The sequence below is a fragment of the Rana temporaria genome, chromosome 2 (genome assembly GCF_905171775.1).
Source record: "Rana temporaria chromosome 2, aRanTem1.1, whole genome shotgun sequence".
In the NCBI taxonomy this organism is placed as follows: Eukaryota; Metazoa; Chordata; class Amphibia; order Anura; family Ranidae; genus Rana; species Rana temporaria.
In genome coordinates, this window is record NC_053490.1 from 143,845,786 (window position 1) to 143,862,811 (window position 17,026).

The window sequence follows — 17,026 nt, forward strand, 5'->3', positions numbered from 1 at the left end:
GTGCGGACAACCCAGGCTACGAAAATTTTACTGTTAGGGGTCCCCACAACTTGTTAAATTTTATCAATGGGTCACGCCACTAGAAACGTTGAGAACCACTGCTTTAGAACAGGAGTCTTCAAACTACGGCCCTCCAGTTCAGGAACTACAATTCCCATCATGCTTAGTCATGTCTGTGTATGTCAGTGTGTTACAATGCCTCATGGGATGTTTAGTTCTACAACAGCTGGAGGACTGTAGTTTGAGGATCCCTGTTTTAGAAGAACAAATTTGTGATGGTGGAAACTTTTTAAATGTTTTTATTTTGGTATAGCGTTTACACTTTTTTTGGTCTTTGTAAGACACACACACACACGTCATGTTGGGGTATAGTTTTGAAAATTTGAATAAATTACATTTTTAAGGTTTATATCGTTTAGTGCTCATTTCAATAATCTGTGTTCACAGGTCACCAGATAGGCCAACCGGAGATCTCCGTGAGCGAATGAAAAATAAGCGCCAAGACGTTGAGACGGAGCCACAAAAACGCTCTGCTGAAGAACAAGCCTCCCCCTCCCGGGTATGACTAATCTTTTAGTGAAGCGTAATTGTGCTTCATGTTTCTCTAAATATAATGTAGTGGTGTTTTGGTGTAGTGGAGGCATTTTTTTTTCATGAGTATTCATTCATGATTGTATTACCCTCCTCTCTGGTTGGTGGGCATTGTTTGCTTAAAACTCTGGTACCCTGGTCATCTTTATATTCCCATCCTTTTTTTTTTTTTTTTTTACCCTTTAAAAACTGTCAGTTAAACATTTTACCAGATATTTATGTAGAAGTAGTTTTTAATATGTTCTGTTTAATAGTGTTTTTTACGGCCTGTGTTTACTTCCGAAGGCAGACATGTTTAGAAAGAAGGCAGAAGTGTGAAAGTGGATGGTGCGGATGTAGTTTCTGGGTGCCTCTGCTGCTGTAAATGGATATCAGAGCCAGAAGCTAGTGCATATCGTGTGTGTCTGGGCAAAGTACAGTATGTGTATGCCCTTGTCCCTTTACTTTTTTTCCAGGCATTGTGGAGGGAATTCTTATTCAGGTGGAAGAAATGACAGTCTGTTATAAACAGGGCTTGACAAATCCCAGGCGCTGGGTCTCCATGGCTACAAGAAACTGCGTCTTGGTGCTTGCGCTGCCGCTTGAATACTTCCACACCCCGCTTGTGCCCCCACCCTGCAATGTATCGCTGGCTCTGCTGGCCCATCTGTGAGCCAGGGATCAGCATAGCAGGTGCCGCCGGGTAGAGGGGAGGAGGAAGAGCAGACACATGTCCACTCTTCTCCCCTTGTTGCTGACCTGGAAGTGATGTGTATGACGTTCGGTTCACCATTGACCGTTATCAAGGCCTGGAAAGAATGTAATGCAATAAAATTATGGATTTACTAAAGCAGTAGGGGCATGTAACAGATTATAATAAAAACCAATGGGTGTATCCATTGGAGGTATTTTTACCCTTATGTATTTGGCTCTATTAACATTTAGCATTTTTGGTCCCCGAGCATGTTCGGGTGTCCTTTATTTTCTACAAATCGCAACGCGTGAAGCTTGTTACCTAAAAAGGAGCCAGGAGCTTCTTTTGGGCGACACATTTTGCGCTTTGCAGTTGCTGCACAATTTATGCATGATAATTGCAAAATTGCATTACGTTTTGGGTGCCATTAAAAATGCGTTTTGCGATTGCAGTGCAATTTGTGATTGCAAGCAAAATTTGGGTCTTTTTTTTTTAGTTGAGCAAAAAATAAAAAACCCAGTGGTGATCAAATATCACCAAAAGAAAGCTCTATTTGTTGCATGACCGCGCAATTGTCATTCAAAGTGTGAAAGCGCTGAAAGCTGAAAATTGGGCTGGGTAGGAAGGGGGGAAATGGCCTGTATTGAAGTGGTTTAAGTAGATTTAAACCCTCCCATATTATCCAGTGAAGTGAACAGCCTCAGATGATACACTGGGATGAAACCAATCACCCTACACCCTACCCCATTTTATATGTATATCTGCTGTCTTCACCTTTTAAATATACTTTACAAAGTTCAGATCCTGTTAGATTTTCTCTTCCTGTTTAGCACTGCAGTGAAACTTGGGCATGCAGCAAGACAGCTGATTGGAGGAAAGGCCCACATCCCCTCTCCTCATAGTGAGAGACTTTCAGGGGTGTTCGTCGAGTCTATTTTATAGCAACCTCCCCAACACAAAACTCTGGCTGCTTTTATCATGTGATAGAGAACTTGTCGGACATCATTGTGCTGTTAAAGGGGTTGTAAAGGTTCGTTTTTTATTTTCTAAATGGGTTCCTTTTAAGCTAGTACATTGTTGGTTCACTAACCTTTTCCTTCTAAATGTTTATTTTTCTTTGTCTGAATTTCTCACTTCGTGTTCCTCCTTAGTAAGCTGTTCTGACTGACTAACCTCCAGCCATAATGGCTCGGATGATGGGGAAAGCTTACTGAGGAGAAATAGGAAGTGAGAAATTCAGACAAAGAAAAATAAATATTTAGAAGGATAAAGGTAAGTGAACCAACAATGCACTAGTTTAAAGTGGTTGTAAACTTGTTTTTATAAGTTTTTTTACCTACAGGTAAGCCTATAATAAGGCTTACCTGTAGGTATAAAGAATATCTCCTAAACCTGTACGGTTTAGGAGATATTCCCCCCCGCAATGCGCCGCTGATTGCAGCGCGCAAGCGCAGCTGGGATCCTCGGCTAAAGGACCGGCAGCCGCCGGACCTTGCCGAATTTAAATCTCCCGCGGGAGTGACGTCATCGCCGCTCCAGCCAATCACAGCGCTGGAGCGGCGAACCCCGGAAGACACGCCGAGTCAAGATGATATCTCGCTCGGCGTGGACCAGGTAAGTTCCCTACACCTCGTTTTGAGGCAAGTATTTCATAATGAGCTAATATGCGGTGCATGCTAGCTCATTATGGCTTTTACTTTTCAGTAAAAATAATATCTTTTTTTGCGGGTTTACAACCACTTTAAAGGAACCTATTTTAGAAAATAAAAAACAAACCTTTACAAATTTGCACAAAGCATTACGATGACTGTAGGTAAGCTGCTCTTAGTAAAAGAGAAATACCATTATCCACCCACTGCTTTTTAGTAGGTATCGCAAGGGCACCCAATATCGAGCATTTAACTTTCTGGCTGAATACAGAAGGCGAACGATCATGTTATCGGTACACAGTTGATTTATTTCAACATCTAATGAATCCAGTAAACGCACTATTGGGTCACTGGGAATGGGGATGTTGGTAATCGAAAAAATTTCAATAATGTGTCAGTTTCGGGGAATGCCAGATCATGTGTATAATATAGTCTACCACATTACATTTAGGCCAAATGGGTGTATATCTCCTACCCCAGTCAAACAGTATGGCAGGTGTCCGGGATGCCCGGTGAAGTATGAATTGATATAGCCTGTGAGATGCTGATAGGGAGGAAATGGAGCTGAGAGCAAGACCATATATTTATTACATACACTATATTCCCAAAAGTATTGAGGCAAATTAACTTTAATGGCATCCCAGTCTTGGTCCATAGGGTTCAATATTGAGTTGGCCCATTCATGTAAAGGGGAGCCCAGCATATCAAGGAGCATAAGCATTGATTTAGTACAATTTTTATAGTAAAACCCGAAAGTCTCCACTTCTATTAATAAGCGCCATTAGGGACTGTAGTAAATCAGTGGTATCTCCCAAATATATTTAGGTACCATTGGCGTATAAGGATATTTTCTCCTCCCAACAGACCTTTGCAAAAGCCTATAAGATTGGGGGCCCTCATAACCATGATGGCTAGGGGCTCCCTGACGAATATCCTTGTGTAGTAGAAAGGGAGGAGAAATAACATTAATGCGAAGCCTAGAACTTGGGCCATATTGCTTTTAACATGTTGGAGTAAATGAGTGAGTGAAAAACTTGTAAAGCGCAACACATGCGAACTGAATCGCCTCTGGACTTTTCGAAATGAAATGTCAAATTTTTCATTTGAATTCTGCTCAGTCTTTGAGCTCACTATCCACTAGTAAAAAGGCTTTTTTTTTTTTTTTTTTTTTTTTTTTTTTTTTTTTTTTTTTAATTATTGATCTTTATCCACCCTGGAGCTCACAAATTATTGAAAACGCAAACATTTTTAATGAAAAACTTTTGAACAAAATTCTCCTAGTGTATGGCCAGCCTTAGGATGAGGCAGGAATACACTGGACCGGGAAGGAAAAGTCGAGATTTGCACGTAAAATCGCCTGCCTATGTCTTTGTATCCACTGCACATTTTCACAAAATAATTTTTTTTACTAAAATACATTCATGTGGATATAACTAATATAACAATTGACTGATTTCTCTAGATGTGTGTTTGTGTTCATTTGTTGCATGGACATGTAATTGTACATGCATGGTTCAACCATGTCTTGTCTTTTTTCCCATAGAAAGAGTCTTCCAGGGGAAGACACAGAGAAAAGGAAGATATCAAAATTACTAAAGAGCGAACTCCAGACAGTGACGAGGAGGGTGGTGAATGGGAAACCACTAGAGAAGGTGAGAACATGGAAACAAAAAATTTGGGGCATTGGTATTTTATCTTTTTATAATTCTTTACACAAGAATTGGACAACATATTTATTTAGCGATCGATGTCTTGCACTGTGGTTGATTTTTGGTTTTGAATTTTGGGTGGCACAAAAATATCTGAAGCCCCTTTTTTTTTTTTTTTTTTCGGAGTCTTTTATGCGTTTGCAAGGACTGACATAAAGGAAGACAAAAGCTTACTGGCTAGTGTGCTCCATATTGATTTATTTTCCTGCTGAATGTGAATTACAGAGGAGGGTATATGGAAACTTCCACAAATGTAACATCAGTTCTTACTATATAGTGCCTTTCCATTATGAGCATCATAATGGAAATACTTAAAATTCTAATTGTACGTACTCTGCCTATTTTATATTTCAAGCTTTTACCAATTGCAATCAGGTGTTCTTCTTTTTTTTTTTTTTTTTTTTTACACAGTTGACCAATGTGGAAAAATTAGTGAGTATGAGGTAGGATAGAAAAACCTTTATGAAAAACCCTATAGTGTTGTTGGGAAACTTTTGTTAAAGGCATTGGTTCATGTGTGTGCATTCGGCCATATTAATGTAATACTTTTGGGGTTTGCTTAAAAAAAAAAAAAGGGGAACAAAAAAAAGAAGAAAAGTGCTGCACAACCTTCATGAATAATCACTGTAATTTTGTGTAATATGTTTAATTCCTGTGATTGTCAACTCCATCCAGTTACCATAAAGCTGTATTTTCCTGAAATGCCCCAGCAAAAAAAACTTATGGCCACTGGATGGAGCTGATGATCCTAGAAAGTAAACCTATTACACAGGATGTATTTGTAACGGCGTGGGGATGCTTGAGTCATTTGCAGGGCAATAAAAAAAAAAAAAAAAAAACTTTTTTTTTTTTCTGTTTTTTCATAGACCCCCGTAGTATCTTCATGTTAGAACATATTAGTGTTTTTAGAGCGTTTTCATAATGTAGAAATTTGTGTGTGGTGGGATTTGGGGGAAGAGGGTTGGAGTCATAATCTCACAGATTTTTTTTTTAGTGCTGTCTGTGTCTTCACTGTAGTGTTATCTCCCTCCTGTATTGGTGACCATATATGAAATGAGAAGAATCCCTGCACAAGGGAGACGGACTGCTGAAACACTGAACATGAGATTTAACCCTTTCCTACAAGGCTCTTGTTGTTGCACATGTTCTCTGATGAATTTATTTAACTTTCTGTTCCTCTGCCCAGTCATGGGAACTGCCTTTGTTAAAGTGGTTCTAAAGGCAGATGTGCATTCTATGCATTAAGGTAAAACAAAACCTGTGTAGCTTCCCCCCGCCCCTCTTATACTTATCAGAGCCTGATCTTGGTTCAGTGCCGTGCCCGAGAGCAGCGTGTCTCCTCACTAGACGTCAAGGTAGCAGCGGTTGCTGTTAACTGCTGCTGCCAATCAAAGCCAGCGAGGGGGAGCGCAGGGGGTAGAGGTGAGTCTCATTGGATGCACATGGCGTGGCTCAGGAGCAAGCCCACGTGTGCCGTCATAGCAAGCGTGTTAAATGTAGTTAAATATGTTTTTTTTTTTTTTTTTTTTTTTTTTTTTTCTGCACCAGAAACAGAACCAGCCACCTGAGGTGTTTCCTATATCTGGCTGCCTGCTGCATAGTGTAGAAATCGGCACTGCTAAGGTTCACATCACCTGCTGCTTCCCTGCTATTTCTGCCCCTCCATTTATAGAGCTCATAACATAATTTCTCAGAATGCAAAGTGCTCTGAGATTATCGGAGATGGAGCCAGTCTTTCATTCACAGAATGCTTGGTGTTCTCTGACAGGGTAGTATGAATTCTATGGATGGAGGAATTGGGCTGATGGAGCAGGCAAGTGGTATTTGCTGCTAATGATGTTAAAGCGGAACTAAAGTTCCAGATTTAAAGACTGCGAGCAGGCATGTAATTGGTGGCTCTTCTGCAATATAATAAACCTACCTGCTTGCTTAATCTTCTTTGGTATGTACACTGAGCTGTGCAAGCTTTAACCCCAGCACTGCTGAAAGATTAATTCTCTGAGGAGAAGATGCCCACACTAAGCAGCAGTCGGACAGACCTGGGACACACTTGATTATGGGTAAGATATGCTCCTGGTGTTGCATAGCAAAACAAGTTTAACCACATTTTAGCCTCTCATTATAAATCAAGCTCATTAATTGATCTTTGGTGATTTGTGTATACATGGTGGACCTATTTAAATGTTTTCTTATTGATAGTAAAATAAACTTATATTTAATTGGAGCACCTAGACTTGAATTCATAGTCGATCTAGTCTTGTGACCTGCTGCATAATTTAATCATTTCGCAACATCATTAAAGGGACTTCCACCATCAGAACTTATAGAAAGCTGGGCCGGGGACTACTCACACTCCTTGCTGTTACATTTATTTGACCACAAGCTCCCTTGCACAGTAGGGTAGGGTAGGTCTATGGGCTTTATTTCAATTTAAGCATACAAGAAGTGTCAATTGTAATTAGCTTCAATGCTCCTGCTGTTTGACTGTAACGAGGCTACAAATCCATATGTATAATATGCATAGCTTGTCTTTATATTTTGATGTCTTGAAACAAGTCTTTTGTGATTTAAGCAGTGGGAAGAAACTTTTCCTTAGGAAACTGATTCACGATAAGATCATTGGCGGTATTCTCTTTAGGGTAGTTGAGTAGATGCTTCTTGGTGTCCCGTTTTGTTTTAGCTCTGCATCTCTTCTATTAGGTAATATTGTCTTGGGGTGTGAAAGTATAGGCACCCACCAAGCAATTTTTTATTTATTTTTATTTATTTTTTTAAGTGTATTTTGTGCGTGTACTCGAGAGAGGAGCCGGACTGCAGGAGTTGGGAGTAGGCAGGCCTCCCCCAGAGGGGGTCCTCCCACACAGCCCGCCCTACCTGCTTCGCTTTGAAGCCCAACGGGGCAGAGGGACTCCCTATAAGGGAGTGAGAGGATCTAGCCCGCTCAACCAGTGGTGGTTTTTGTGGGAGGGGGGTGGGCGTACTAAGCGCAGGCTTACCTCACATAGCACACCCACCGGGAGCCGGGCTGAGACCACCAAACTCAATTCACATGTGGCTGAGACCGGGATCCGAACCCCTAGCTGCAGAGGTGAATGGCTTGTCAGCGCAGTGCCAATCGCGTTGAGCCACCGCAGCTCCCCTCCACCAAGCTATTTAATAAATGTTCTGAGCTCCTAAACCCATCAAAAATACAGAAGTTGTTTAAAGTGGAATTCCACCCAAAAGTGGAACTTCTGCTTTAAGCACTCCTCGCCATTTGGCATGTAATTTTTTTTTTTGTTGGGGGGGGGGGGGGGGGGGCTGTGTACCTTCTTAGTGGGACTTCCTCCGTTCTCCTTTTTGGCTGACTCCTCTCGCCCTAGGTGGCCCCTCCCTTCCAATGATTTTCTGGGACGCAACGCGGGTTCCAGAAGATTGGCTGGCCAATAGCATAGCGCAGGGCGTCCGGCCATTAGCTGTCATGGCCGGGTGCCCACAGTTGCAATGATGGCACAGAGGAGAGAGAGGGAGAGAAGAGCAAGGCTCCGGTCGGCCACATCGCTGGACCTTGGGACAGGTAAAAGTCTGTTTGTTAAAAGTCAGCAGCCATGCTTTTTGTAGCTGCTGACTTTTAATAAACTAAAAACGGGTGGAACTCTGCTTTAAATATCTAATACTGAGACCCAATTAAAAATACAAAGCTTCCCATTTGTCTTCTATTACAGTAGATTCAGATAACGGTGATGGCAGTTATGACTATGACCACGAATTGTCATTGGAAATGAAGCGTCAGAAGATTCAGCGAGAATTAATGAAATTGGAACAGGAGAACATGGAAAAGCGAGAAGAGATTGTCATAAAAAAAGAGGTATTTCTTAATCTTTCAATCCAAAAAGATTGATTGCATATTTCTATGCAAGACAATTGTTTTTATTTTATAAACCATCAAAGTAGCGCTAAACTCACCTAAAGTGTTGTTACAACCTCATTTGCAAGGATAAAAATAAACGAATCCAGTCATACACATGAACTACAATTCATACATAATAAAGTGCCTAAAATTTGAAACAATAGATTAACGTGCAACCAAGCAATCCTGGATCAAGTTTATAAAGGGATAATAGTTGGTAATGGTGGCTAACTTAAGCCGTGAAATTTATAGATTTTAAGGTGGGGAGAAAAAAGGAAAAAAAAATGGTGCGGGATCCCCCCAAAATCCATACCAGACCCTGTCTGAGTATGCAGGCTTGGAAAGGAAGGGGGGCCAGAACCATACCAGAGCACATGCCCTCAACATAGTGGGTGGGGCACTTTGCTCATGTTGATGAGGACAAGGGCCTCTTCCCCACAACCCTGGCTTGATGGTTGTGGGTGGTGCACAGGGTAACATCAGAATCTGGAAGCCCCCCTTGATCCTCACCCCACCATGTGATGAATGAGTTCAGGGTAAATAGTATCCCTACCCATTTAGCAAAAGTCATAAAAACACAAGACAAATGTTCTATATTTAAAAAAAAAAAAATCCCCCAATGTAAATTTATTGTCAATCACGAATGCCAGCCACGGACCTGCATGTAGGAGAGAAAAAATGCCGTCTGCCGAACATGACTGCTCCTGACACTTGCCGTATGACTTGCTTCTCCTCGAAGTAAAAGAGTGTGGTCACCTTGGGAAGTCACCGGGTGACTCTGCCTCAAACTGCCCTTGGAGACCACACCTTATGATGTCATAGGGGCCGAATTGTCCCAACGATTTCACTCAGTGACCCAGCTCCTGCAATGTCATAAGACTGTTCTCGGAGACAACGTCCTATGGCATCATAGGGTGTGGTTTTCATGGTATGTCCAAAGTGACCCCAACCCTATGATGTCATAGGGAGTGGCCTGCTGGGTTATTAAGGGTGTGCTATGGATTTTGGAGCAGACCCCAATGACAGCAGGGAGGACTCGTCATTGCATCAAATGCCCCGATTCTTGCTGTCTGCATCTGGGAGCTTACTGTGTGTACCATGTTGCCGTGGCTGGAGAAATAAACTTCTGAAGCTGTGGATTTTGGAATGAACTGGTGCAGGCTTGATGCAGTCGATCTTTTGCACTTACTTCCTGGAAGTCTTGGATGGGGAGTTATAATTGGGTAGCGCACTGCATCCTGGGAAATGACACACATTTCCCAGGAGCATTAGAGGGACATATCTGGATCCTAGGTGATTCCAAAGGCAGATTTCGTGGGACTGCATAGCAACAGGCATTTCCAGATGAGTAAAACAAAATATTATTTTTTCTTTTTTTAGGTCTAATGAGCACAATAATGAAAAAAAAATTTGGGATGGAAACTCCACTTTAAGCTGGCCAAAGACTTTTTTTTTTTTTTTTTTAGCCAGTAAGCTGAATGGGGGAAAAAATGATTTCTCCATCCACACAAATGAGGTGGATGGAGTAATCGATCAACCTCTGTTGAACAGGAATGGCCACACACTGATTGAAATTAAACTGGTCCCTGTTGAAGCAGCCAAATTTTGGATAGGCTTATGGCCAACGTTAGTCTGTCGTAAGAAAGGTAAAAAGTATTTTTTTTTAAAGCTTCCTTTACCCTAGTGCAGTCCCCTTCACTTACCTCATCCTTCGATTTTGCTTTTAAAATGTCCCTTATTTCTTCTGAGAAATCCTCACTTCCTGTTCTTCTGTCTGTAACTCCACACAGTAATGCGACACTTTCTCCCTGGTGTGGAGGAAGCCTCTTGATGGGGGAGGGGGCGAGCAGGAGTGTCAGGACGCCCACTAATACACAGCTCCTTTCTTTATCTGCAAAGTAGTGTCCTGACTCTCCTGCTCACCCCCTCCCCCCTCAAGAGGCTTTCTCCACACCAGGGAGAAAGTGTTGCATTACAGTGTGTAGTTAGACAGAAGAACAGGAAGTGAGCATTTCTCAGAAGAAATAAGGATATTTAAAAGCAAAATCGAAGGATGAGGCAAGTGAAGGAGGACTGCACTAAGGTAAAGGAAGCTATTTACGGATTTTTTTTATTTATTTTTTTACCTTTAAAACCCCTTTAACCAGTTAACAACCGCCCTATAGACGAAATACGTCTACAAGGCGCGCCCTCTGGGGCTTTCACAGGGGAATGTCCAATGAAGGTCCGGCGGATCACGGTAAATCGCCGCTGATAGCGGCGGTTTACCCCGTGATCGCTCCGTCCAATGACGGGGAGCGATCACTTGTAAACAAACTGGCGTCATGTGATGACGCCGGTTCCTCCCTCCCCTCTCTGTACCGAACGGTACAGTGTGAGAGGAGAGGGGAGGGAGCGGATGCAGCAGCTGTTGTGGGCTGGATCTGTGACAAATGCAGTCACAGATCCAACCCATCCCTCCCTGTGCAATACTCTGCAATACCCCACAATACTCTGCAATACCCCACAATACCCTGCAACGTCGCCTATGGGGATTTTTAAGTAGCGAAGTTTGGCGCCATTCCACGAGCGTGTGCAATTTTGAAGGGTGACATGTTGGGTATCTATTTACTTGGCGTAACTTCATCTTTCACATTTATGCAAAAGAATGAAGAAAAAATACTAAATTTGCTAAATTTTATAACAGAAACAAAGAAAAATTCATTTTTTTTTTTACAGAATTTTCAGTCGTTTTTCTCTTATAGCGCAAAAAATAAAAAGCCCAACGGTGATTAAATACCACCAAAAGAAAGCTCTATTTGTGTGAAAAAAAAGGACGAAAATTTCATTTGGGTACAATGTTGTATGACTGAGTAATTGTCATTCAAATTGTGAGAGCACGGAAAGCTGAAAATTGGTCTGGTTATTAAGTGGGTTTACGTGCCCAGTGGTCAAGTGGTTAAGATACGATGTGTGAATGGGACAACAAAAGCTCCGTTTTGTGTTTGCCTTCTGGTCTTATAGATCTTTGGATTCCTTCTCCTTAGACTTAGTGTTTTGTCTCAGCCTAATTGTGAAGAATTGTAAACACAATTGTGTTCCTGTGGTTGATGAGATTAAATGGCAGATTTTGGAACATAAATATCCTTGTCTTCTCTTTTTTTTTTTTTTTCTGTGCACTTTAGTATCCAGGTTTCCATCCTTATTTATCGATTCAATTTCCCATGACTTGGATGCTTGTATTCATAGATCTAATTCCTAAATTTGTTTCTTGTAGATTTCACCTGAAGTTGTAGCAAAAATGTCTCCCTCACCAAGTAAATCTAGCAAGTCTCCAAAACGAAAGTCCAGCCCAAAGGCCAATAACCCCACCAGCAAGAAGGAAAAGAAGACTTCCTCAGGAGTATCTCCACCTCCTTCAGATTTACCAACCAGGTCAGTTTAAGATTTTTCCTTTTATGAGTCCTGTGTGTGTTTTTAAATGCCAGATCGTAAATTTTTATTCGTACTGTTTTTTTTTTTTTTTTTGTAAAGTTGCAAATATACAAAGCTTTTTAAAATGACAAATAATTAGAGGTGTGATTATTATTTTTTTTTTTTTTTTGCAAAGCACTGCAGTCTAAAATATTATGAAAATAAGACCCACTGTTCTTTTCCAGGAGGGCTGCAATATAAGCCTTACCCTGAAAATCAGCCCTAGTTTAAAATGCTTATAAAATCCTATAATTCACTCTATTACAGTATTATATCATTTACAATGTGTGTTTTTCTGTAATTGTGCCAAATACCTTCAGTACGGTGGCACTCAGCTGACCTTCCGCTGCTCTCCTCCCAGCTGTCAGTGGCAGCTGGAAGGAAAGGCGAGGTGGGAGAGAAGACAGCACATTACATAAGACCTACCCCGAAAAAGAGCCCTACTGTGTCTTTTGTTAAAATTAATATTATTTTTGGGGAAACATGGTAGTAAAGCTTGGACTAAAAAATTGCATTCACGGTGTCATATTTGACACATATCGTCATATTTGAATAATAGAGTGCAGAAAAAGTAATCAAGTTATTCTGATTAGAGGGTTTTCAGAAGGAATTGGTGGGGGGAAAAAAGGTTCCCTAGGTCTGGGAATTGGGAGCCTAGAAGAAAAGTGCCACTCCCCAAATTTTTTCATACTTGGAGAGGCAACCCCTAGCCTTGTATGTCAATTTTATGTCTAAACCTTTTTCAGAGATTGTGGAGAGAATCCACTGAAGGGCCACAGACAGATTCCATCATTTTTGGGTGAAGTTTGTTCTGGAGAATTTTGCTGTATTTTTTTGATTTTTATTTTTTTCTTATCCTGGTTCTCTTTCTGTAGTTTCTCGTTCCCTTTGTACCCATTCTGGTGTTTTAATTCTCCCACCCATCTCTGGGTGTTCCCCATTCTACAAAATGTTATTTACAATTCATTCAGGGCCATTCGGCACCAGTAGCCAAAGTAACTACTTGGTACTTTCAACAATGAAAAAGCATGTGACTAGCTCAATGTGATAGTGCAAAGCCACATACAAGAAGGCCATGGCTCAGTGAAAATAAAGTGACTTACACATACTTTACTTTGTTGTTGGCTGCTAAATAAAGAGAAAATAGACTGATGTATGTTGCTGTAGATGCAATACCTTTAATCTGGCTCTCTCCCCTACCAGTTGGATGTTCTGTGTACAGGATGAATGATTGCCAGCATTATTCAATCCACTTTTTACTGTGAGCTCAAACTGTCAAGGACACATGTCACTCTGGTCTGGCTCACAATACTGCACTGAATGGGACTCGCACATCATATGAGTATAGTTGTAAACCCATTTAAAAAATAAAATAAAAACCCTGCAAGACAAAGGCATAATGAACTAGTATGCATAGCATGAATTGCTTACCTCACATTGAAGCCCCTCCTTGTTGCACCCCCCCACCCCCCCTCCCGGCTGGCAAAATCTCTCCCAGGGGTTACTTCCGGGTATCACGTCTCCTGCGCTGTACTTGGCCGGAGCTGCGATTACGTCACTCTCGCGCATGCGCCCAGGAGCTGCCGGTAACTGCACACTGACTGATGCTTTAATGCGCGTATGCCAATGACATCGGCACAGGAGATATCCTGGGTAGCTACAGGTAAGCCTTATTAAACAATCCAGAGTAGACACACAGACAAAATTCTCACCGCTCCAGGTAAGCCTTGTAGATGATCAAGGGCTGTTGAACCACCAGGGTGCTAACAATGCTGATAATAGCAAAAATAAAAGGACGAAAGCTGGACAGCCGCACTCCAAAATTTCTTAAAAAGAGATGTCTTTATTTTTCAACTGTGCATACAGTCACTGCAAACCCACAACAAACAGTATGGCCAACGCGTTTCGCACTGGCAGTCAGTGCGAAGTCATGGCTAATCCATGACTAAGCACTGACTGCCAGTGCGAAACGCGTTGGCCATACTGTTTGTTGTGGGTTTGCAGTGACTGTATGCACAGTTGAAAAATAAAGACATCTCTTTTTAAGAAATTTTGGAGTGCGGCTGTCCAGCTTTCGTCCTTTTATTTTTGCTAAGCCTTATTAAAGGCCTACCTGTAGCATAAAGTGGTTGTAAAGGGTTTACAACCACTTTAAGTGGAAACACCCATGCCATCAAGGGACATTTTTAAAAGAATTATATATACGCTACTTTGCAAACGTGTTGGGCAGGTGTGAAAAAATGCTGTAAATTAAGAATGCTTTAAAAAATAGAAGTGTTTATGTATCAGTTTTATAGTTGTTATTAACAAAATGGAAAGTAATTGAACAGAAGAGAAATCCAAATCAATATTTGGTGGGGACCACCCTTTAGTTTCACAACAGCATCAATCCTTCTAGGTACACTTGCACACAGTTTTTGAAGGAACTTGACAGGTAGGTTGTGCCAAACATCTTGGAGAGCTAACCAAAGATCTTCTGTGCACGTAGGCTGTCTCTCTCTTAATGTAATCCCAGACACTCTATGTTGAGATCGGGGCTCTGTGAGAGCCAAACCATCACTTCCAGGACTCCTTGTTCTTTATACGGAAGATAGTTCTTCATATTGGCTGTATGTTTGGTGGTGGTGTCTTGCTGCAGAAAATTGTGGCCAATCGCACTCCTCCCTGATGGTATGGCATGATGGATAGGTATGTGCCTGTATTTCTCAGCATTGACGACACCATTGGTCCTGGCAATCTCCAGCTCCATTTGCAGAAATACAGCCACGAACTTAATTAATATGAATGGTGTTGTGCAGTCCCTAGGCATGGATTAAAGCATAATGTGAAATAAATGCCTCAAACGGTATTATAAAGCAAAGAAAACAAAATTGTAAAATAAATGCATGTGTATTAAATAAATGTCAAAAACTTCAACATCAACAAATTGGTGTCCATATAAGGTTAAATGTGGAATCCATTTCTGTGATCTGTAGGCATTCATTGTGAACATTTTGAAGTAAAAGTTGTGTGCTTGCACTGCTGGATATCTTGGGATATCGAAGTGAAATGAGTATGATGTGTCTTCATCTGCTGCATTACGTTTCCTTGACTGACCACTGCGTCTACTGTCCTCAACGTTGCCTGTCTTTGTGCTTCTTCAAAAGAGCTTGAACAGCACATCTTGAAACCCCAATTGGCTTTAAAATCTTTGCCCGGGACAGATCTTGCTGATGCAGTAGATCTTCCTTGTTTCTGTGCTCAGTCTTATCATGGTGTATGACCTGCGACATTAAATTGACTTCCATGATTATCAGTTTTGTCTGTTCCTTACCCGATTTTAAGCCTCTCACACAGCTGTTTCTGTTTTAGTTAATGACTGGGTTTCAACCTACATATGAAATTGCTGATCATTTAGCACCTGCTTGGTATAATTGGTTAATCATACACCTGACTCTTGTGCAGGTGTAAGAATTGGTGCTGGATTGAAACCAAAGTGTAGTCGCACCAAATATTGATTTGATTTATATTTTCCTTCTGTTCGCTTACTTTGCATTTTGTAAATTGATGCAAAATAAACAATTGTGTTTTTTGTGGTTTTTTTTGGTTTGTTTTTTTTATCCTTACTTTACAGCATTTATTCACATTGGCCTAAAACTTTTGCACAGTACTGTTTTTTTTTTTTTTTCCTTGTAAAAATTCAGACATGTTCTAATTATGTGTAATAGGAACACCACCATAACTGTTTGTTTGAAATCTATCATAGACATTCCAAAGGAGCTCAGAGCAAGAAGAAAGGACCCCGGACTCCAAGTCCACCACCCCCAGCTCAAGAAGAAGTTCCTGTTTCGAAGAAACATAAAGATAAGCATAAGACAAAGGATCGTGTTGAGGAAAGAGTCAAGGATGTAAAGGAAAGAGGCAGGGATGTTGAGAAGCACAGAGACCGAAAAGACAGGCAAAGGTTAGCGTTGTATACTGAGTGTTTTTTTTTTTTTTTTTCCATCTTTCTGCAACCTATATTAAATTCTTTGTAATAGCATTACTATTTAGCTGTCCTTTTAATGGCACTTGGGTTGTTACAGGAGATGCTGACATAAGACCCACCCAGAATGGCCTTTGCTGCTTTGGCTAAATTGCTTCCACACATCCCTGGTATGTTTGCGATCTGTGCTCCATAATCTTCAATGGAAGGCAGGTGAAACATGAGGGATCTAATAGATTACCTTTTAGAATCCCTTTAAAGTATAGAGACATTTCTAAGTGTGATTCCTACCTTACTAAATACAAGGAAAACCACTTCCAGGAACATCTCTTATCATACCTGGAAATCTTACTTTGCCTGGTGGGAATGCAGTCAATTCAGCCCAGGAGATGGGCTGCAAATAGGTCTTGACTTAACTTCTAGGCACTCTTTTAAAAGTTGGGTATCGACCTTATTCATCCTCTTTGCCTCTGATATCACAGTCCCTTGTAAAAACCTTTATTGAAGGTATTTCTTATATTGGGTCCCTGTTTCAGCACCTTGTTTTTTGGTTCTCTCTGCCTTGCACAGACCACACTTTGAATTCATCAGGGATGTTCCGCTGAAGGTTTTTACTGGCAAAGTAGCCCATTTAGTAGCTATCTCGTCTAAGAAACGTTTCTAGACAGGCGGCATTGCCTATAAAGGTTTTTTTTTTCATACTTTTGGAGTTCTTCCCATTTTTTTTTTTCATTCATCTCTATTTTATGATTGGGGGGGTTGGTTCCTGGTACCTCATAATTATCCACAAGTGTTTACAGACCCTCCTATTAGTTTAAGGGTTGTTTTTGATTTAGCGAGCGTAACAACCAGTGAGGGCAAGGAGTGTGATATTAGCAGAATTCTTCAGTGGAACTTTAACCATTTAAGCCCCGGACCATTTTGTTGCTAAATGCCCAGGCCAGGTTTTGCGATTCGGCACTGCGTCGTTTTAACAGACAGTTGCGTGGTCGTGGGACGTGGCTCCCAAACAAAATTGGCGTCCTTTTTTCCCCCCACAAATAGAGCTTTCTTTTGGTGGTATTTGATCACCTCTGCGGTTTTAATTTTTTGCGCTAT

General features: G+C 41.1%; 1 protein-coding gene across 8 annotated transcripts in view; it reads left to right on the forward strand.

The window, feature by feature from the left end:
• The window catches only part of ZC3H13 (zinc finger CCCH-type containing 13), an 83,976-nt gene that overhangs the window by 11,693 nt on the left and 55,257 nt on the right, over positions 1 to 17,026 (forward strand). For 5 of the 8 annotated variants that reach the window (XM_040341264.1, XM_040341262.1, XM_040341266.1 and 2 more), the window contains 5 exons: positions 448 to 559; positions 4,457 to 4,565; positions 8,327 to 8,469; positions 11,768 to 11,925; positions 15,710 to 15,907. In XM_040341264.1, coding sequence (XP_040197198.1) covers positions 448 to 559; positions 4,457 to 4,565; positions 8,327 to 8,469; positions 11,768 to 11,925; positions 15,710 to 15,907 — 720 coding nt within the window. The remainder of the gene's footprint in view (positions 1 to 447; positions 560 to 4,456; positions 4,566 to 8,326; positions 8,470 to 11,767; positions 11,926 to 15,709; positions 15,908 to 17,026) is intronic. The other 3 variants (XM_040341263.1, XM_040341268.1, XM_040341270.1) reach the window with 1 other exon arrangement.